At 43.6% G+C, this 22,434-nt stretch overlaps 2 protein-coding genes across 2 annotated transcripts; both read right to left on the bottom strand.

Annotated features, from left to right (window-relative positions):
- Positions 1-61: 61 nt before the first annotated feature.
- Positions 62-18,097, bottom strand: LOC131886184 (uncharacterized). Its single transcript, XM_059234444.1, has 4 exons — positions 17,977-18,097; positions 3,548-3,893; positions 2,377-2,841; positions 62-1,805 (listed from the first exon to the last, which is right to left on the bottom strand). The coding sequence occupies exons 2-4, from the start codon at positions 3,846-3,848 to the stop codon at positions 904-906; spliced, it is 1,668 nt and encodes a 555-aa protein (XP_059090427.1). The 5' UTR covers positions 3,849-3,893; positions 17,977-18,097; the 3' UTR covers positions 62-903.
- A 441-nt stretch (positions 18,098-18,538) lies between these two features.
- LOC131886186 (TWiK family of potassium channels protein 7-like) lies at positions 18,539-21,570 on the bottom strand. The gene is made up of 2 exons (XM_059234445.1): positions 20,154-21,570; positions 18,539-19,512 (listed from the first exon to the last, which is right to left on the bottom strand). The coding sequence occupies exons 1-2, from the start codon at positions 20,764-20,766 to the stop codon at positions 18,539-18,541; spliced, it is 1,587 nt and encodes a 528-aa protein (XP_059090428.1). The 5' UTR covers positions 20,767-21,570.
- Positions 21,571-22,434: the final 864 nt, after the last annotated feature.

The following is a 22,434-nucleotide window of genomic DNA, read 5'->3' as shown; positions in this document are numbered from 1 at the left end:
CCCAGATTTTAACAGAGCCGTGGCCCCCAACGTGTTAACTAGCGTTGTTGTCGTCATTGTGTCCGAGAACGGGGTGCTGTTGATGGCCGAAGTGAGTGTGGTGGCCGCAATGGCGCCACTTACTCCGGCCGGTTCATCGCGGAAAGTGACGGTTTTCTCTCGTCTCGATCCGAATTGGGTTACCGGGTTAAGAGGCTCCGGGGTTTTCCTCGAGAGCCCAATGGCACTCTCTCTTCGCTTGGTCGAGGCCTGTATCACTTGGAACTTGGTAAGCACTGGCTCGATATCGGCCCCGCTCTTGATTTCATCTAATATTTGCTTGGCTAACGTGGGATCGATGTTGCGCAAGTCCAATGGATCCAAGTCAAGTGCGTTCAGAGCTACACTCTGGTGTCCCCTGGGGTGAACGAACTGGCTGTGTTCCAGAGGGAATGGATCTGCGGACATTCTCCCACTTCTTGTGAGTGTGGCTGACTTTGGCCGAGACGAGGAGAGGGATCCTAAATGATTTCCTGGAACTACATTCGGTTCCGGCAATAATGGTTTGTTGAAGGTTTGAAACGATGAATCATCCCCGGGTTGGCGTGAGCCTTGGACCAAGGGCTGAAAGACTCGGGAGGTACTGGATGATGAATGAGCTGGTACAATGGGTATAAAAGTTGATGAGCTCTGGGCAGAGGGAATGATGAGGTTATCTTGGGCTAACTGGTCACCGCCGCCGGGATGGGCCACTTTATCGTTGGAAACCATGATTTTAGTCCGCTCCGCCAACTGCGAGGAGGATTGACGCGAGGCCCCTGAAATTGGAAAATGCTCAAGGGACGTCTCTTTGGACAATGAAGCCGCCCCGTCAGATGTTTTTTTGTTCGAGTCATGCTGGATGATTCCAGGCTTGGCCTTTTGTCAAGAGGGTCCTTCACTATAGTCGAGAGTGGCCTCATGGTCCAAAAGACGAGCACCTTGAGATCCTTGTCCACCAGTGGCACACGAGGAGACAATAGTGGCAAAAGTGGTATGTGTCCAGGAATGTATCAAAATTGTGATCCCCATCGAAACAAGAGCCAAGCCCACAAGCAGATACAGTGTGCACATCGTCACAAAAAGTCCATCAATCTCCGGTTTGGACCCTTTTTGAGTTGCCATTTGACCCGATCGAGTGGCAGGTACGTCGACAAAACCAATAGTTGCGAGTAGAGTGAAGCAGAAGAACACACTCTCGAGCCATTCCCAACCTTGGAAGACCGAGAAAAGGCTAGCAGATCCGCAGACGTAAGCAATAATCAGGATGAAGCACATCCAACCCGGAACTTGATGATGATGATGATGATCCTCATCATGATTACTATGATGGTGATGGCGGCGATCTCCGTTTTTGGTCTGAGGACCCCGTGATGAGGAGGCCGAGTCAGGGAAGGAAGTCATATCTTTGCCATTGAGAGATGTCGATGAAGATACAGGAAGGCCACTCGAGTCCCTCCGCATTTGGCCTCGACGACGTCCTTCGACTCCATCACGGAAGGAGGCATGATGGGCGGAGGACCGCGAGGTCACACTGCTCCCACCCACACTGTCAAAGTCACTCAAATCAAATTCGTCTCGACCGCACGAGGACGAGGATGGCAATCGTTTGGATGATGATCGAAGGCAACACTGGCAACATAGCTTGCCGTAGAAACGACTAAAGAGCCCCGCGAGACAGTTCCCCACAATGACCAAATAGATGAGAAGCAAGGGAATTCCCAGCAGAGCACAAATCATGGTCAGAATCTTGCCCATACTCGTCTCCGGAACTTGCTGAGGATATCCTGAAAGTTGGAACAAAATATGATCACTTAGAAATTTGCCCGACATCCCTTGAAACACGACCAATTTCCATCTCGATCATGGATTTCAAGCCTTATTGCAAATGTTCCGGATGTAGTACGAGTAAATGGGGCAAAATGCAATTGGTCGTTATCATTTAAACTGAAGTGACTTCTTTCGTTTTCCCTCATTCCCCGATCTCTCGCTCTCTCTCCTTTTTGCCCTCCTTGAGTGCATTTCGGCCAAAAAGTGCATTCTTATGTCATGTTTGCACTCTAAGGTGTTATTTCTAGTGATGGATCATGGTTTTATGATGGCTCTGCAGTTCCTTGGCCTTCTTTTTTTGGATCTTCAAAGGGTGCACATTCGTGGTCCATAACGTTGAAAATTTCATTACAAAAAAGCTTTCGAAACCCGGGATAATCTAGTTGCATGGGTGGGTTATAAATTTGATTACCGAACAAGCGAGGAAGCCACTTATGGTTCTTTTTTCACTTTTGGTCGTGTCCCACTTTTTGTTTCATGCCAAGGGTGTTGTCTGATCCCAAGTTAAATAAATCATGACCCACTCACCCACGGTCGTTACCAAAGACAGCGAGTAGAGGAAGGAGGAGAAAAAGTTCCACGTGAATCTGGCCAGCGCTACCCCTGGTTCCCTGGGTTGGGCTGGTCCATCGAGAGGCGCGCCTTCAGCTTCCCTTTCAGCATTAGCCAACACCACCTGGATCTCGTTTCGTCTGTGATCCATGGGCACAGACTGATAATCAGCTTCATCCCCTCTAGCCCCTCCCAAACTAGAAGGCCTCCACATTCCGTTGTTGAGCAGACCTTTTTGAAACTTGATCACCTCTCGGTTAGCCAAGGCTGTCCAATTGTCTTTGTAGAGAATGTTGAGCTCCTCTGTGATCTTCCAAAGATGCTCCACCAATTGTTGTCGGAGCTCCCTGGCCTCGCGCAGGTGCTGTTGTTCTTGCACCTCCAGACTGAGCACGTCGTTAGAATACTCATCCCGGATTATGTGTCCTGACTTCAAATATCCTGGAAAGGGGGAAACAAATGCAGTTCGTTCTGTTGGTATAGTGGTCCCAACAAGTCATGCGGACCCTTTGGTGGTTGAGATCTATAACAAAAGTACTTGTTTGGAATGCTCACGTCGTCCCTTCATGCATCTTTGCTACTTTTTCTCATGAAGGTGTGAGCACAATTTTCATTTGTGATAGTAGTATGTAGAAGTTTTGTCTCTTGAACATTTTTTTTTTCAATTATTTCACACCGTAGAAAGTTCAAGAAGTTCTATCGACGTACTCGGGTATAAGAAATCCGCCTGTCTCTTCAGCTTTCTGGTAGAGGGTGTGCCAAATGTTCCTATTAAATATAATGTCAATTCTTCAGACAAGTTTTAGTCGTGAAACATTCGCAGGGCTTGAAATGGTCGCGAAGGACCATATTAATTTCCTGGATCTTTCCATGCTGGTGTTAAGATTATCCTGGTTCTTTCTTCAAATCCCCCCTTGAAAAGAGGACTTCCTCGTTCCAAAATGTGGCAACAATCCTACAAACTTTTCCCAATTTGCACTAACACTTGAATTGGCTGGAAAATCTCTCATAAAGTGGAAATCTCTTGGAATGTTCCAAGCCACTCTCAAATACTCCCAGCAAACCAATGCGTAGCGAGTCCGTCTCCTCGATGCCGTTCCAACTCATAATTCAATCCCTTAATTTCCCAACTCGAATGAAAGCTTACCTTCCTCACGGTCATGGTGGTGGCGGTGTTTCAAGTGCACTTGCCGATTGGAATGACTTTCGATACTCTTAAAAATGATGGCACATCCCACCAAATAGACAATCAATACTGTGATCACTCCAATAGCACTAAAGGTCATGGACGTCCACAAGCGAAAACAGCCCAAACGACCTCTTCGGGGACAAGTTTGCGAACGACTTGGAGGTGCTTGGGGCTGCATAGAAGGAGCCGTAGGTCGACGACGAGTTCCTCGAACCTCGTTTAAGGTCAACACTTGAAGATCTGGGTCTTTAGCGGCCATCGTTTGCAAGCATCAGAGCCATGGCAAATATCCGCCAGGGTTCCACTAGAAAAAAAGTGAGAAGTGAATCCAATTTAGTCAAGTTCTCAAATCAGACCTTCAACTCGAAGCAGCTCTACGAGTGGTGTCACCGTGGGAACTTCCGAGCCGCTTTGACTCAATTTCAAGGTGTCAATTGGCTTCCAGCCGTGCCGTTCAGGCGTAGGTGTTCCATTCTTTGATTCCAGTGATTGATTCGCTTTTTGTGCTGTGTCATTGGGAGGCAAGGGGAGGCATAAAAAAGACGAGGAGGGGGTCCTTTGTTAGAATAGGGGGGCTTTTCCAATCTGTTTAATTAGCTTTTCCATCCACGAAGTGACTTTCAGGTCCATTCTGGAACACCTATTAGGGTATCGAAAGGTACATGAAGGGAACAGCTAAAACAAAAGGGGCTTTGCCCTTAAACATTGTATGATTGATCTCATTATACTTAAGGTTTAAACCGCCTTGCAATTGAAGTCTTCCAAGTCTAGGTAAGCATTTGGCTGTACATGGTACCACTTTTTTGCCCTTCTGCAGGTGCTAAAATTTGACATGATTCAATTAGCTTTTTCCTGGGTCTGTTACTGTTCACGTTCTTTCAGTTGAGCTAGGAACATTAGCTCTATTACGATCCACCCAACCTGGTTTCATCTACAGGGGGCGTGAGCAAAACTATCGTCCTCTCTCTCCCTTTGAGAATTTTGCAATTTTCTTTGTCCATCATTTTTCTTCAGCTTATGGAAACTAATAAGAGTTAATAAATCCTTGTGGGAGCCACTTTTGGTTAAATTCCTCCAACAAATTACTCTACAATGATTAAAAACATAGAAATTTTCTTCTCTTCACTTGGAGATCAGTCGCTGCTTTGTGGGTGGCACATATTTAAGCTTTACTTGAATATATTATGTCAAGTATCGGGTAATATTGCCCTTTATTGATAAGGTTCTGTACCTTTGAATATGTGAGTAACAGAACTCTTTGAGAGTTAAACTTTCCTTCTCTTTTCTAGATCAGTAAGATAAAAAGCAACGTAGATCAGATGTATTTGTATGCTTGAAATCCAAACAAAGGAATAGAGCGAGCGATCAAGCTGCATAGCATCAAGACATTATGGTTTACAATTCCTTGGCCTCTTAAGCAACATATAAGGTTTACGTAAGCATGTAAAGGTTTGGTTATCACGAAAGGGTCAGAAAGTGCAATGAGTCAGAGGTTTATATTCTAACAATTGCGATATCGAAAACAAAGTTCTCGAGAATAATGGGGTCCATTCATGTTTTGAAAATAACCATCTACAGCGGTGGTTCAGTTTTGCTGGCGAACTCTGCAGTGCCAAATATCGATATCGTGTTGCCGAGCTCAAATTCGTCCTATTTCTGTCGAAAACGTATCCTAACAACGAGTTGTCATTTCATCTAATCCTCGACTTGGCAGATCTCGAAGGATCGCCAAACCAAACAACAGTACCAAGAATACCACAAAGCTCGTCGGCGCTTAAGGCAGTTCACATTTCTGGATTGACCTTTGGCACCCACTCTTTTGGAAGAAACAACCCAGTGAAGGAGAGTTACCGACACCACCTTGGTTCCAGAAGATTGAGTCACCCTTATACTACAATGTCCAACATTTTTATTGTTATCTTCGGCTGGAATCCATTAGATGCATGCCTAACTAACCAATTGGCAATAAGCTACTAGCTCTCTTCCTGAGAAATTGGAGAATGGAATGATATGGAATTTAGCTAATTCTTTGCTAATACTTCCCCCCAGCAGGGAAAGACCTGGTGACATGAATATATTGCATATCTATTCCTCCAGGGAATAGATTTATCCCCATCTTCAAAGCAACAAGGCGAGTATGCATAAATTGCGACAAGCGGCAAAAAAAGCCAAGAGTCTTCCGTATTCCTCGTGTTCCACCCCAGGTTCCATAAATATTTGTTGGGTAGAAAAAAAGCGCTTGAAAAAAGCCCTCCAATTCAATGGATAAAACGACCTTTTATATGTTCCACCCCATTTGGCTCGGTGGGTAAAGTAGGATCGAGGGCCAAGGTGAGGAGGAGCCCTAAAACTTATCTCAACTAGGACCCCAAGTGTAGAACCCCTCCTCCGAGGCTCCCAACCAAAGGCGCCCAAATGATTCGGGTACCACCTCTTCATAGCCGCGGTCTACACCGAGGCCGTGAGGGTCGTTCCATTTGGAGATCCAACTCGGGCGACGGCTGCTAAAACGGTCATGTCTGGCTTGTCGAAATGGAAATATTGTCGCTGCTTCAATGCACAAAAGGTCTGTTCCAACATTCGGGAAGAGGGGCTGGCTGGTGCTCTAGGATTGCTCCACTGAGTAGATGTGTTATGTTTTATGGTGACTGGACTTGGTTAGTGGAAAATAATGGACACCCAGAGAAAGGCAGGCTTGGAGCGTGGAACGTGTACCTTGTTGTAGTGCAGTATGACATCAAATCGATGGGTGATTGCTCATGGCCCAGTCACCAATTGGAAATGAACAAAAAGTAGATCCTGAAAAGGGGACACAAAGCAAAAAACCATTGGGAATGGGATATGTTTGGATGAACTTTGAATCTCATAATACCCCGGGGATTTTCCAATACCTCGACGTCATTCTTTTGTTTGTAGTGCAAAAGATTTGTACAGACATTTGAAGAACATGATTTCGATAATGAGCTTAACAGTCACCTCCTGGCGTTAAATGATATTTTCTATTTTGTTAAATAAAAAAGTGAACAAGGGTCTTAATGCTATGACAAAATGACCAATGTTTGTTTGAAAAGGAATGTCAGGTGGCTCTACGATTTAAATGAAATACCAAGACAGGTATCTCAAAAGTCCAATATGATTTGATTCATAACCTTTCAACTGCATCAGTGAGTTTTTAGAGCCCGGGATTTGATGGATTGGCGATGACAAAACTGCCCTTAGGTCCCCCTCCCCGCTTGTTAAAAGCAAAAGGGGAATGGGACAATCGGACGTGTCCAAATGTGTTGATGAATTGATATGGACCACTAATTCAATGGCATCGATCAAACAAACCAGGCAAGGGAGATGGGGGAAAAGTACATGGATTTTCCTTGCAAGTACGATAAAGTAAACATAATTCTACTGGAATCCTGTTAGAAAATCGACGACATTTGAGCCAACAAATTCCTCAACTTACAATTTCATCATTTGGTAATGGTTCTTTTAATAAGAAAAAAGAAGATTTATTTGTGGTCAATCCCCTATGTCAATTCTTAGCAAAAACATGCCCCACAGCGTCAAAGTATTTACAAGTAGGTCACTTAAAATCCTGAACAAATAGAAATGAAAACATTTTACTCGCAACCTTATACTCAATGATACACGTGAAACACGTGCGTTTTTGTAATTATTTCCTTGAATACATATTGAGCCTCCATCGAAAACATCGATCGTCATGGGGCCTCAATCTTTCACAGCTCCCATTTTTAAGTCCATGTTTCAGTAGAGTATTCGTCCCTTTAAGAAAAAAGTAGCTTCAAGAGAAAAGAGCTGGCCTCCTCCAGCCCACAGGGGAATGAAAAGAGAAACAGACGAAAAAGCAAGTGGATTGTTACATCAACAAATAAGGATGAAGGTGGAGGGGTCCATTTATCACGTGGAATTGTTTTCATGGGGTTTACAGCTTTCTCAAGGAACAAATAAATATAGAAACATTCCATTCGCGAGTCCACCGAATCCAAACCTGGACGCAAAGTTTTTGTGAACTACATGGTGTCTCTAACATTCACAGAAAACTAGGATGTCTTCATTAAAGAGAAGAGGTGCATGTGCCATAATGGCCCACACCATGAATCAGAAGTGAAGATCTCAATGAAGACTGAGGAATAAGGAACCCTGTCTCAAGTAGGCTTAAGTGAACCAAAGTGAGGCAAAGTGATCTGGCAGCAAATAGCTTGGAAAGGAAAAGAAGAAGAGGAAGATTGGTTTGGTTGTTGAGGGTCAATAGTCGACGTACATTCACATTGGAACGATTGGAACAATGGTGGGCCACATTGAATCAAACGCAAAAAAAGAGAGAGAGAGAGCTTGTCGAAAAGTTTTTTGTCCCTTGCTAAATGGTCTATACTTTATATGCTCTCGAGGATCCTAGCAGTCGTTTTGGAGGGATCCAAGTTGGAACCAACTCCTCGGAACACTAAATCACAAGTGCCCGTTCCGTTCCATAGTGAGCCAAGCCTTCGATTTTGATCCTTCCTGAGGATGGAGTCGCCGACAATATTGATTGAATAAAACGAGGACCTGAACATATCCATCGATTGGAGTGCACTCATTTGATCCACCTGCTCGACTTCGTTGATGGAACGATTATTTCTCACCTTGTTCAAGGGATGAAGGAAAAATGTTCCAACGAACGAAGTAACAAAGGAAGGGGAAAACAACCAATCGGCTAGCTAGCACATACATACACTACAGAACAATGTACAGTTTCTCAGAAAATGGGTCCAATCTACTCAATTCAACAGGGAGGATCAGAAAAAATGAGTCCGCCTCCGTGAGTTCAGTGTTCCCCTTCTTCTTTGGAACACTCCTCGTTGAAGAAAACTGCATTGGCCTGCCAGAGTGATCCCAGAATCCAACCTACTGGAAAAATGGAACACTCTAATGGGATTGAATACCTTGAGGCGATTATTCCACCAGATAGGAGTCGATGTACATTTTTGAACATGCCCCACCTAATAGGACCACTCAAGATTCTACTTGGACCCGACTTTTCCCCTGCCCTTCCTCTCTCTCGCTCTTTTGCGATATTTTTTCCTCCAGAATTCCAGAACGCCTCATTTTGCATACCTCACTTGAGCTTCAGACACCCTCACCCTTTTGGTATTTATTGTGCCACTACACATTTAAGGAAACATACGGACATGTGTGTGCAAACTGTTCCCAGATAATAATGCCGCCAATGAAGATGTGTCAGTCGAGCAAAGTAAAGAGGAACTTTTGGAACACGAAGAGCGTTTCCCCCTTTTCTGAGCTTGCCTTGAAGTGTCGCCTTTTTCGTTGTGTTAAGCTACTGAAAATACACGACACGACATGGTTTACTATTTGCATACCTTCTCAAATTTGCTCAATCCAAGAAACATGTTCCATTTCCTCACCGAAGCCCTCAAGCAATTTCCTTTGCTTTATGCATAGGGCTTGTGGTACGTAACACATGTTCTAATTTAAATTGTGCCTCAATTACTGTGCAACACCAAAATGCTTGACCATCATTACTACTTTCAAATTGACCACAAGGTATGCCAACAGTTTGGCCATGTTGGCTCACATTCAAAACTATCATTTTGAAGCATTGAAACATGTTAAGGTTGATCTCCTGACAACTTTTATGACATGGTCTGTTCAAGTAGAAACATTTGACAAATGGAATGGGAGAGAAGAGTGCTTTTATTGGGATGAAGGACCAGCGCCTTAAAAACACTTGTGGAAGCATTTCTGATTGATAGTTTGTCAACATTAGTTTGAGAGGTCCTAATTAGGAGCAATCGACAAGAGCCATTTCTTTGGGTGATTAGTCAAATGACAGATTCAGTTCCAAAGCCCATTGACGTCCTTCATTATGACAAATCGGAAATGATTCAGTAATCACATCACCGTTCAAAGTAGGATTTTGTTCTCAAGAAAGCAAAATTAAGAAATATCTTTAAAAGTACTTCATAGACATTTTTTTACTAAGCATTTTTAGTCTAGTTTAGTGATAAATAGTCTCTGAATAGAAATACATTTATACAACTCAGGTAAACCCTGATCACGATATCGTTGCGTTTTTTAAACCTCTTCTAACTTCTATTTTACTATTTTAAGTACGGTGTGTGGTATATCCTAATGAGTTAATGACTTGGTTGATATTAAGAAAAAGTACTTTAAAACAGATTTTAAGTCAATACTCTATCGACAGACTTGAAATCTGACCAGTTTTAAAGGTGCGCGAAGCATGCAACTTTTATTAGGAACATTAGCATTCATTTTATTGAATATGCCAGGAAATGCGTTCAACCAGTCAAAATGCAAGTGGCTAAATCGAAAGCCAGGCAAAACGTATAGAAAACATTGAAGTAAATTAAGAGCTTTTCATTGTGTAGGTTTCTATCGAAAGTTTGTTAGAAAATAACCAAAAGTAAAGTGATTGCACCTGTCATCGCTACAAATAAATAATCATTTATCTTTAGCACACAAACACAAAATGACCTGTTTTCAGCTCGACTAGCTCTTTCAAGCCCACGGACTAAGGACCGCAATGGACTGGAGACTGCTGAGCTGCATCGGCTCTAGTCCATCGATTTAGTGGTCCTTGGTTAGACTCCAGAACACAGAACAATTTGTTGAGGCTAGCCTATGACTCATTGACGAAGGAATTGATGGGTTGAAATACATGAATAATTATGGCGGCGAGGAAGATATCAATGAAGAGAATGGATTGGATAAAAGGACTTGAAATCAAACATTATGCAGATAATTAAAATTAGACAAAAACATACTAATGTTGTCACAAAGGATGAGTTCTATTTATAGAAGAGTCGATACCCTCAGATAGCCTGAAGCATCCTTTCAACAACTCCAGTTGCATTTGCGTCATTTTTTGTCGTTATATGTGCGGATTGCATTCATTTGGGCCTTTTTCGGGAATTCCCGGGAACTAAATTTGATTTCTCGTATTCCCGAGAAAACAAATTTGGTCGGGAAATCCAAAGCTCTGGTTTTACGTTTGTGCCAACACACTCAACGACATAATGTTTTCGGTCTTTTTTGCTGATCTATTTAATAGCGGAACAAGACAGGCCAAAATACTCGGACATAATTTGAAAGCTAATACATGGTTTTGAAGTACAGTACATGAACGAATTAGGACAAGAAGAAATTAAGAGCACTAAATTTGAGTGGCTAAGAACTAAAACGTGCCTCGTCGATTCTTATGCAAGCATCATAAGTCCTCTTCATGATTAGTTATTCATTCAGAGAGATTGATGTTCATGTCTGAGTAAATGAATGAATATCAGGGCCAAAAAGGAACGACCGGGAAATCATTGCCGTCACTTTAAGAAACAAAGAATGAGGGCTCAATAAAACGCTCCTGATGATGATAAATGGCTTTCCGTTCTTTGTGCGAAAAAAGAGGCAGAATCCTTTTCGTCTTCCCTCTTGGTTCCCTTTTTTGCATCTGGAAGCCTTATGCCTCATAAAATTTCCAAGACAGACTCGGATTCACCCAAAGATATGGTTATTTCACTACCAGATTCGCGACTGAGCCAGGCATTCCAGAAATGTTCCAATTCATCAGAACCAAACGATCAAGGCATGTGCCACATTCCCAGTCGGGAACGGAAAAGGAGGGCCAACAATGCCCTCAAAGTCCTATCGGGGGTATAAACCATTTATACATAAACCCATATGTAAGTCTCCTCTGAGAGAGGCAAACGAGTCCGAGATATAGCTTGTTGGGAGGGAACAATAAAAAGTGCTGATGGATTTGAAATATGTGACCGTCAGCAGTTTTTTTACGTCAAAGAGTGAAATAGAACCATCAGCGAAGGGAGCGGATACCATATCCATCCATACCCAGAGAAGATCTTTAAGACCCTCATTTGATCTAAATCCCTGTCCTGATGCTCACTAGGAAGGAAGTTGAAAAGTTAATCATCCGAGAGTCAGGGAGGATTGGAAAATGAACCGATAATCCTGTGTGCCCCATTCAACGTTTGTCGTGGGAAACCTGGAAACGAGACTACGTGGAAGCCTGGAGAGTGACAAACAAACGCACCGGTGCCAACAGCATAATATTCAAAGACATTCGTCAAGAAGTGTTCCCTTTGTATCTTTGTTGCTTGGACAGGGAGGGAAGCGTGTTGGCAAAACCTGTCCTTCGTTTACCTTTTTAGGGAACAATTCCTTTGTATGTTCCTCTGAAGGCTGTTGGCATACGGGAGACTTTCAATGACGATTCCTTCCTTACATAAAGATGCGAGCACGAGCACGACAAGACAACTCCAACTGGAGCGTAGCTCCATACCAGAGACCAGAGACCAAAATGTCAGCCCAAATGGAGACGCCAATTTCTGAAGACATCCCCTCTCAAAACCCATTCACGCAAAGCGGACAGAGCAACAGAGAAGAAGGAAAAGGCCACGAAAATGCAGTTTCCAAAACATAAAAAGAGAAGTTGAGGGAACGAACGGTTCAGAGTTTCCAAGCCCGTGCGAAAGATCCATTTGATGCTAATGATAATGATTTCTGACTCGACTCAAGAAGAAGAGACTGGTTCCAAGCCAGCAAGCAAGCAAGCAACCAATCAGCCAGCCTTCACCCACCGAGCAAGCAGAGGATGGTTGGGCCTCCTCCACCACCATATGGATATGACGAGCTGATAGAAATGTTCGAGAACTTATGGTGCTGTACTAGACAGATGATGAGTGGCCTCCAAGAGCTTCAGAAACTGCTAGAATAATCGGTCAAAACTTTTTTCCCTATCTTTCTCCGATACCAGACCACAAAACTTATCACACCAGCAGGCTGGCGAAAACCATCAACCCTTATCTTCAAGGAACCCTGTCTTTCAGTCTCTTGACTAGAGCTAATTTCCACATCGCTTCAAATGCGTACAAAGAGACTATGTGCTTCGATTTTGGCAGTATCATCGGTATGATTGGGTCCATGTTTTCCAGTGGATGAACAAGACAACACTGCTTGAGCAAATCAGAGGCCGGACGAGGACGAAAAAAATCAACCTCAATGCCGACCCCCTGATTCTGAGTATCCTCCGGGTGATCGTTCCTCCTCCTCCTTGACTACTCTGCCCTGTATTTAAACCTCCCAAGAGCCAAGGTCAAGCCAGATCCACGCCCTCCGCGTCTTCCTTGTTTTCCCCCTCTCACGTGGTCCCAATCCAAGTTTAATGCTGATTTCTTTCCTGTGTTTTTTTGAGATCTTTTTGGCTGAGAAACGCCTTACTTCCTTTTGAGATTGTGAAGGGAGTAAGGATAATGTATGTAGTACGGACGAGATGGTTCTCCGTACTTCGTGGACTGAACTTGGACTTGATCATTTTGGCTTTTGATTAATGACCTCCACGCTTTCATTGAGACAAAGTGTGGCCCATGGACTCGACAACGTTCGATCTCAATTTTCCGACCAAAAAGACGAGCTCCAAAGGTCGATCCGAATAACAGTTTCAAGGATAGCTATTTTGGCGATGGATTTTCGCGAAATTGTTCCCCTTTTGTTTTCTGCTTTCATTTTCAAGGAACAGGGAAGGAGAGAGAGAGTCAAACAGTTCGTATTTCAGTTGGTCCATGTTTGTTCTGAAGCTCTGTTATGAAAGAGTCAACAAATATTAGTGGTTTTTTTAGGGTGCTCAGAGACTCACAATAAAAAAACAATCCCCGTTGTATTTTACTTTGGGACTGGAGGGGAAGTTTGGACTTGGATTCATTTTCATCACTCGTTTTTTTCCTTTATCTTATCTTTGTTGTTGAAATGTTTTGCCATGAGACTGTCCGTCAGTGACGGTTTCTTGCGATAAAACCGCGGCGAGGTCACCCCTCCCCGGAAAGTTCAAAGTGAGGAAAGATTCAGAATTTTAATGACCTCAATTCAATTACATCTTCATTTGTCATTCTGGACAGGGCTTCTTTTGAATCCTGTGCCGGTTATTTCTTGAAGCTTTTGCAACATCAACTCAGGAAAGAGAGAAAGACAGAGAGAGAGAGAGAGGAGGGGAGTGTGTTCCTCTTTTTTTATGAATTTGGTTTGCAAGAATGCCCTTCTGTGAGACTCATTCGTTGATACGATGAGACGACAAAAGTGCACAAAGTCATTTCAAAGAGTCCGTTGGCAGAAAGGTCGAAAATGCGAAATGCTTTCATTCCGTTTCTCCGTTCAAACTCTAAAGGCGTCCCCGTTCATTCTTTACGTAGTATCTAGGCACGACGTGAGTGAGCTCTGGCTTTTTCAGCGAGTCCAACGACGCGAATCTCGATCAACGAAGCCGGGAACAAAGAGCTAAAGGAAAACGCAGGCGAGTAAAAACCTTCACCGTGTTCAACACCAATCAAGGTTTATATGCAAAGACTGGTTCATTTGGATCACGCAGGCTTCTTGAAATATTGAGAAAGAAAGGCTTGGAACATTTGATTGGAAGCGTTTAGGATGCGATGGGAGGATCAGAATTGCGATTACTTTGACTGACAATGAAGCTGTCAGTCGAGTATTTATTTCGGAATCCCAGAATTATTATGCTTGTCGTCAATTGGGTTTTGATTTCACTTGTGCTGAAATCAATTTCACCAACCTAAGTTTTATTTTCTTGACATATGATTTGTTTTATCAAAATCAAATAAAGAAGAGCTTGAAGCATCTCCTTGACGGTTCTGACAGTTAAGTGGACTCAAAAGAATAGCACATATCAGTAGAGTTTTATTCGGCCTGTGTTCCAGATAAAAGAAATCCGCACTCTCCTCATGACGTCTTAATCTACATGATATATTGATTGATTGTGCATGTGAATGGCTAATTACGACCCCTAGATCAGGATAGCTCTTAAAATAGAATGCAATTGATTCATCAATCAATTAACCAGAGTGTCTTCTTCATTGGCTTGTTCTGCATCGCAAACTCGTCAACTTTGTGTAGTACTTTGTAAGGTAATTGTCCAAAGATTAGGCTTCTCTGCAATTTTCTCAACTTGGTTTGGATAGCATGATTTTCATATTTTCTTATATGCAGAAAATAACTTATGAAGGGGGGGAGAATTCAAAGTTGATAACTATTGAATTAATCAAAATCCTTTTGATGTCAATGACACTTTTCATGAAGGAGCCTTATCTCCTCTTAGTTGCTACTTATTCTTGCACTTCCTAATTCTAAAAGTGTTTCAGGGATAACCAAGAGTACACTCCTTGCTTTCGTTTTCAAAGAAGTATGGGTGCATGTTTGAAAACTACTTTTAACTATCATCATAAATACACAAGGCTGTTGTTGAATGGCCTATATATAGAAAAATCCTTCAGCTTCCAATGGCAACTATTTCGTTGACAAACTGTATGTTGATTTAATCAATCTAAAATAATGGAGGAATTGAACCAAAACTTTCAGACTATAATCGGACTTACTATGCACTGCTAGCTAACATACAGTTCATCATTGTTCATTATTAGCAGAAATTAGCTGAAATTGCAAACCTTTTATGTTTGAATGTTCATGAGCAGAAATGCAGTTCCCTTGGTCCTCTCTAGAATAACCTATAAAGCACGATATTTTCGAGCATTACCGGAGATTTTGTCCTTTGTACCGGAGACTTTGAGTCAGGCCTGAAGGAAATAGAGAACGATGGAAAACTTATTTGGAACAAAAGTTTAGGGAGTGCGCCAATTTTTGCACCGATCTCTTAGCCGACTCCTGATTGTTTCTTAGATAAACACAAGAAGTGTGAAATTGTCAAGGGATTTGAGATCTTCCCCCCCCCTACTTTGTCTTGTTCTACGTATATAAACAAAGGTGAGGACAAGGCTGCAACTCAAAGCACCCTCATCCTAGGATCCAAATCCTCACAACCCTCATCGAGGAGTCCATCAGTCATTGATCCTGGCAGCCTCTCTGGCTTTCGGTATTTTTTGGGTAGCAAAACATTTGCATGATTCAACACTATTTGATGCTGATAGGCTCACGGGGGATCCAAGGCATGGAGAGTAAAAGAGAACCTGCCAAATTTTCATGACGCCCAGATGAGCCTGTTTGGGTTGTTTTATTTATTGGGGCAAGCAGAGAGTTGGAAGGTTATCCTCAAGAGCGAACCATGGCTATCACAGAGCATAAATGGGCCAGAAACGTGTCGTAAACTTAAGCACTTATCTACACCCTGAATGCATCATCCCATTGAACAACAGAGAGCGGAATGAAGGCGTCAAAAAAAGGAGAAGGCCCAAGCAAACTTTGGGGGCCTTAAGCACCTTGAGGCCACGTTTTCGAGCGTCCGGTTGAAGGGAAGCTTTGGAACACTTTCGTCGCTTTCTGCTGACTAGGCTCAGGAAATATGTTTCGGGGTTTATCATTTGGCACGTATCTACATACTAAGTATTTGGAGTTGTCATTGCTTTGCGTTATGATTGCTGAGCAAAAGAAGTCACGAAAACAGGGAAATAGGGTGTATCGTAAATAAGTTTTCTAACGTTATAACTTGTTTGTTAATTGAGATACTTTATCTGATTTGGTGGGTAGAGATAAAAGAAATCATTTTCGAAAAAATGTTTTCAGACATTTTTTGCCTTATATGAAGAAGGAGATGAACTTTGAATAATCCTGAAGTTATGATCTATAACATATTCTACGGCTAGTTGTTTAAAAAAGTAGGATCACTCTAAAATGATGTGCCACCTTAATGTTTAAATAACTCATGATATCCTAGATGTACGGTAAATTCAGTTTAGAGAAAAAGACATGCAACTGTGCATCTGCTTATTAGTAGATACCAGTCGCATAAAATCCTCCATTAGGCCCATAGAAGGGCCAATCTCTAAAGGCTCTCGCAAAGCGAAGTGTTCGAAAATTCTACAATTCTCAAGTTTTTTGCTGCTCATGCCTTTCTTTCCAGTTCCCAAGGAACGTGTGAAGGGATTTTAATCCCATAACATCTAAACAACCTTCTATTTATCGAACCCCTAATCAGTACCTGATCTGGCCCTTGTCGTTTGTTTCGAGCTAATACGATTACTTCAATACGTAAGCGAGCGTTTCGCGGAAACTGTTGCAACACCTGACTTCGACATGTTCCCCAGTTGTTTTGATAAAGGTACGTTTGCTATTGGAATTGGCAACACTCTCGACCTTTTATGTCACACTCAGTGGAAGCGTGTTTCACGAAAAAACAATGATGACATTCTAAATGATGCATGGAGTCCTTCATTTTCAAATGCGCAGAAAGAGGCGATGCGTCTTGAAGTTTAGATGGATGACTAGTTAAACAGCTCTGAACAGTCGTAATTGAAAGAATATTCAAAATCGCTGGGAATGGTAACTCTGCTTGTGATTGATGAAATGGATTTACTGACTTGACAACCGAAAAAGGCGAGTGTGACTTGGAAAGTCATCATATCTGTTTATTGATTGTAGGCCATGCAAATTCATTCCTAATTTGTCTATGCACCATATCCATGACAAGTTTGATCTTTCTCCAGAGATGAGAGCCGGCATTAATAAAGTTACGATAAACTGACAACAAATGCATTGAAAGTGTTTACCACTACTAGCACCTTTCCGTGGATGAAAGTTTGCCTTCATTTCCTCAAGAGAATGAAGGCTGTTTTGGTAAGGTCACTTCCACAACTTAGCCTACATTAACATTGACCTCAGGCACAAGATCTATTTTAGTGAGTAACTCGGGCATGATGGGCAGGGTTAATTCAATCAGTAAAGTAAAGAAATCCGGGATGAAAGTTGCTCCGACTCTTTGGAAAGTAAGTGTCCTCAACTCAAGAAGAAACCCAGGAATGGTCGAAGTCCTCCAGAAGGAAATGTGATGACTGTGGAAACCAAAGGAACTCTTAAAAGCCTAACCATCACAAGTCATGCTCGTGACAAAGTTTTTCAGCATCATGACCGAAGACAACATACATTTGATCAGTGTGCACTGAATCTGTTCTCTCCGAGTGAAAACACATTTCGGATTTTTCTTAGTTTCAATAGCTCGAGTCTTCCCAGTAAAAGTACGCAGACATATCGGATCAATACTTGTCAGTGGATGTCAATGCTTTATAGTCTGGAAGTATCGCAAGGGACTTTTGTCCAGCCTCGAGAATAATGGAGCCCCTCATGTACTAGAGTATCAGAGTATCACTCATCTCGATGGTGGAAGAGTAGAAACTTTCCACAAAGCAGAAGAGTCAGCTTAATAATGCCCAATGTGGAAAGAGATTTGATGCGGTAGTGTACAACGGTACACATGAACAACAAAATACCCATGGAGAACTACCAAAATAAAGTGGAAATAACCATCAACCAAGCCAGATTGCACCAAGTTGTGCAAAGGAAAACGAGGAATCCGAGGTTATACTCTAAAGCATTGCACTTCATAGGCAGTTTACCTTCATTCATTGAATGGCGAAGCTAACTTACTTGATGGCAACAGTCTTGAACGAAAACACTTTTCAATCACTTATAAAGCTCAACCAGCGTGCACGGTTTGGGTCTGTTTCAGAATTTGCCAAACAAATAACAATCACCTCTGTCTGATTCGGCAGCATTCCACAGAATGAGTCCTCCGACCTCGGAGATTCCCTTTCCGTCCGTGTTCCGTCGTGTTCCAAAAGGCCTCGTCTGCAAGAGGGACCAAGGACTACTTCGCAACGAGGCCTCTGGCGTCAAAAACCGGTGATGGCTCTTCGTCCTCGTTCTCCTCCTAAAGGGTCGAGAGCCACATCGAGTGCGTCGACCTTCTTTGGACCACTATACGTACGAGTATACGTACTATCGCGGACGACCAAGCCACGACAGTACTATAGAGCACTGAGAACGTGATATTGCTGTTTTTGTTCCCGGTTTTCCAAAGTACAGCGGCTGAACAGATCGAATGGGGCGAATCTGTTGATTTGAGAAAGTAAACAAATTTATTTGGAAACCACTTATAAAATGAGCTCGTGGACCGAGTCAGTCATCGTCGATGATGCCCAGCTTCTTGCCGAGGGACGTAATGCCCACCACCACTTTCTCTTGCATCAAATTGAAACACATGGCGATGACTGCCATTCCCAATAGAATATACATGGAACAGAACATGAATTGCAGGTTGATCAGGCCGCTTAGGCCGGATTGGCCGGACTCGGTGTTGCCCTCGCCCAACGAGGCTCCGGGTACAAAATCACCGAAACCAATCGTACTGAGAGTAATGAAGCAGAAGTAGGATCCGTTGAGAATGGTCCAGCCTTCCCAACCACTGAAGAGAACGGCACCCCCACCTATGTACGAGACCATCACGGTGATGGACAAGAGAATGGGCACGGTCACGTTGTGAAGGTCATTGGGATCCTTCTCCATGTCCATCATATCGAAATGCTCCATATAGAGCTCCTCTTGGCTGTCTTTGACACTTCGATTCGAGTAGTTCCGAGACACAATGGATCCGGTTTCGTCATGAAGGCGATCCGGAATCACCACGATATCGCGTCCAGTCAAGGAACTTCTATCACTTGGTCGAGATGACCGGACACTCCCACGAGAGTTGCTCTTCAAAGTTATGTAAGAGTCCTCAGGTCTGGCACTCTCACTTCTCCCTCCCTCCTCCTCCTCCTCCTCCTCCTCCTCCTCGTCTTCCTCCTCCTCTTCGTCTTCCTCGTGGAATTGATACTGGAGTCCATCGGACATATATTCCATTCGGAGCATTTCCTCATCTTGAGAATTGGCCCGACTGTATGCCCGAGAGTGAGACGGGGGATAATGGCGATTGGCGGGGGTCTTCCGTTGATTCCGAAATTGGCAGCACCTCGAGTACGTCCATTTGAAGCTGGTGGCAAAGATATTACCGATATTGGAGAGGTAGAGCAGGAACAGGGGCATGCCAACAATGGCATAAAACATGGAAAATATCTTCCCACCAATGGTCGATGGGGCAATGTGTCCATAACCTGGGGAAGAAAGATGTTTTCAGATCAGTCGGGGGGCTGCTGGCATTTGTTGCACTTGTCTACGAGCTCTCTCCGTTTATAAAAGTGGAAAATGTCGAAATCATCAGCGGTCAATCATGAGTACATACAGGATAACTAGGCACCTACACAGTATAGTACATGTACGAGAACAAACAAGAAGCGCTTGAGCAATTTGAGGAGAGAAAGAAACCCTTATACTCAAGAACAAAATTAGGTCAAATCTGGGATGAAATGGTCTTCCACAGATGGCTTGCCGTGCGGTTATTATTCAGGAAAAGCAACTTCTTCACTTTGGGCGTCGAGTCTATTTGATTGTACCATGGGGAAAATACAAGTTCTAGACACACTACGCACACAATATACTTTTGTGTTCCTACGTTCTGACTTGTGACGGTTCCATAAGTGAGCCTCTGCTTCAATTCGTCCTAGCCATGCAATGCCTCGGAGTAATATTTATGACTACAAAAAGGATTTGTTCTCGGGGCCTGACGTTTCCCATTATCCCTTGAGACCGTTTTTCAAAACAAAATGCAAAAAAAGATCTAAATCCAGGAATCGTCAAAACATGGGCCAATTTGCTCATTTCAAGTTCCGCTTGGCTCCGTTTCCTACTGACTCACCTATGGTGGTAATCACAGTAATCGAGTACAAGAGGGCGCCAGAGAAGGTCCACTTGGGAGCTGGGATGTCGGCTCCCGCATAGCCTTCGCCCACTTGCTCCAGGATATGGTTGTAGAATTCGTCCACTATCACTTTTACTTCAGATGTCCAGTTCGGCTTGTGAAGTGTGTTGTATTTCTCGGTGATGTCCCACAAGCGTTTGACGGTGTCATTCCGGTAACTGGTCACGAAAAATTCGATCCCGACCTCACCGGGACCTTCGATCTCCTCGAAGACAGCAGCTCCCATGAGGAGGTATCCAATGACTAGCACTATGATGCCCACATTCGAGAAAGTGAAGGCCACAGCGGACCGGAGAAGGTCCTTAAATTTTTGCCAATGCGTCTTAGGCCCCAAGGGATGGGTGTGAAACGGGGGTGGTGGTGGTGGTGGTGGTGGAGGTGGTTGGTGGTGAGGGCCGCCAGAAAGGTTGGCCAACTCGTACCACTCCCCCGAGAGTCTGGGCGCGAGGGCGAGTTGATGATGGCCTTGAAGGTCAGAATCTGAGTATCGGTTGTACTGAGAAGGAAGGTGGTCATGATGGCGTGGGTTCCCATTATTGGGGACATCCATATCAAGTGGGAGCAGGCGTTGGCCATGGATTAGTTTTAATCCGGCTCACATCCAGACTTTGCTCCCCTTTTCAAAATGCAAGGCAATGGCAAAAGGCAGTGGTCGAATCTACATGAGCAGGCGGATGATGGTGGAGTGAAATACGGACTTTTTTTTATCCCCGGGGTCGCCAGAGAAGTGTCTACCGTCGTGAATCTGTCGTTAGGAGTTGAACGAGCCCGACGACACATCTGGATTCAACATGGTTGGTTACTTCCCCTCGTCCAAGCCATTCCGAGAGCCACAAAGAAAGAGCCATCCTTCAAGTCAGCAGAAAAAATCTCCCCACCTCACAACACTTCGCTCACATATTTATCACCAGAAATGAGTGCCTTCCCACACTCCATGTCTCTTCCGTCCGCCTTGGATCCTCGTATTGTGTTATGAAGGCTAATCCCACTTTTTTGTCGTTTTCAGAGAGAAAAACGTGTACATGAAGGCCGCTCTGAAGAGGCAGCTCTCCATGGCCATCTCTCCGAATGAACTAACATGAGGGCAGTGAAGCCGCCACCTTCACCTAAATCCTGCCTGACGAAGGCTGTTCAGCTCGAGTGGATCTCATCAAACCTCGCTTGGCCAAGGGGGGGATATCTGCCCATGTCTCACGTTCTCGTTTTCTAGTTCGTTCATGACTTTCGGCAGTCACCTACGTACAACGTACTCGCATTGCTTGTTTAGGCTCAAGAAGAAGTGTCTCTGCGAGAATAAGGCCAAACTATTGTGGACAGCCGCCCGGTCTTTTTAACTCGTAGTACTCCGTCCGTTTTGTTTGGGCATCACACGAGCATGTATCCAAGTTTGAGGGAAACGCCACGGTACACAGTATGTCCATATTGCTCTTGCTCTTGTTACTTCTTCTAGTAGGTAGTGTATGCTAGTTGTTGTTGTGGTTGTGGCTGCTGCTCCTGCTGCTGGTGTTGTAGTAGTAGAAAAGTAGTTGTGGTATTCTTTACGAATAGATGGAGGGAACCTCATGTCTTAAGCCACAAATCAAGCAAGCCTCAGTAATGTCATGCCTCATCTTGGACAACTTCGGACTGAGCTAGTAGTCTTTGGCCCAGACGAGCCTGATACTTGTCCATCAGGTGGAATCCGCTAGAGTCTTGTTTGTCTTGCCCGTTTAAAGAAATGCCCTCTATTACGGAACTAATTAAATGTTCTTCCACGGACTGGAACAACCGGGCTCGAGTTTCACGATCATTTGGCATAATTAGGAACTCAGCTCATGTTCGAAGAACAACATACACGGATCTTGTCCAACTTCAACAATCTTGGAACCGCATTTGAAGTCAAACCCGATATGTCATGCCGAAACCAGTCAACCTTTTATTGGCATACAAGCGCAACCGTTTCCTGTTGGCAAAAGGAAATGCAAGACAAGATTGTGAAATCCTACAAGTCTGGACTTTGGATATGGAGGCTAGTGCTTGCGGCACCGATTGTTCACTTTTTGCGGTGTCTCCTCTCAACTCTGAAATGTGGGCATGACGACTGAGTCGCGTTTGAGGAAACTCAAGAATTTCTCATTCCACCAAGCAAAGACAGGGTCCACCTTAGACAAACAGATGAACTCAAAAAGAGCAAGCAAGTCAGAGCCTGAGCCAACAAGGGCAACAGCATCATCAACAA

Source organism: Tigriopus californicus, chromosome 9 (assembly GCF_007210705.1).
Source record: "Tigriopus californicus strain San Diego chromosome 9, Tcal_SD_v2.1, whole genome shotgun sequence".
In the NCBI taxonomy this organism is placed as follows: Eukaryota; Metazoa; Arthropoda; class Copepoda; order Harpacticoida; family Harpacticidae; genus Tigriopus; species Tigriopus californicus.
This window is presented reverse-complemented; position numbering and strand designations above follow the sequence as displayed.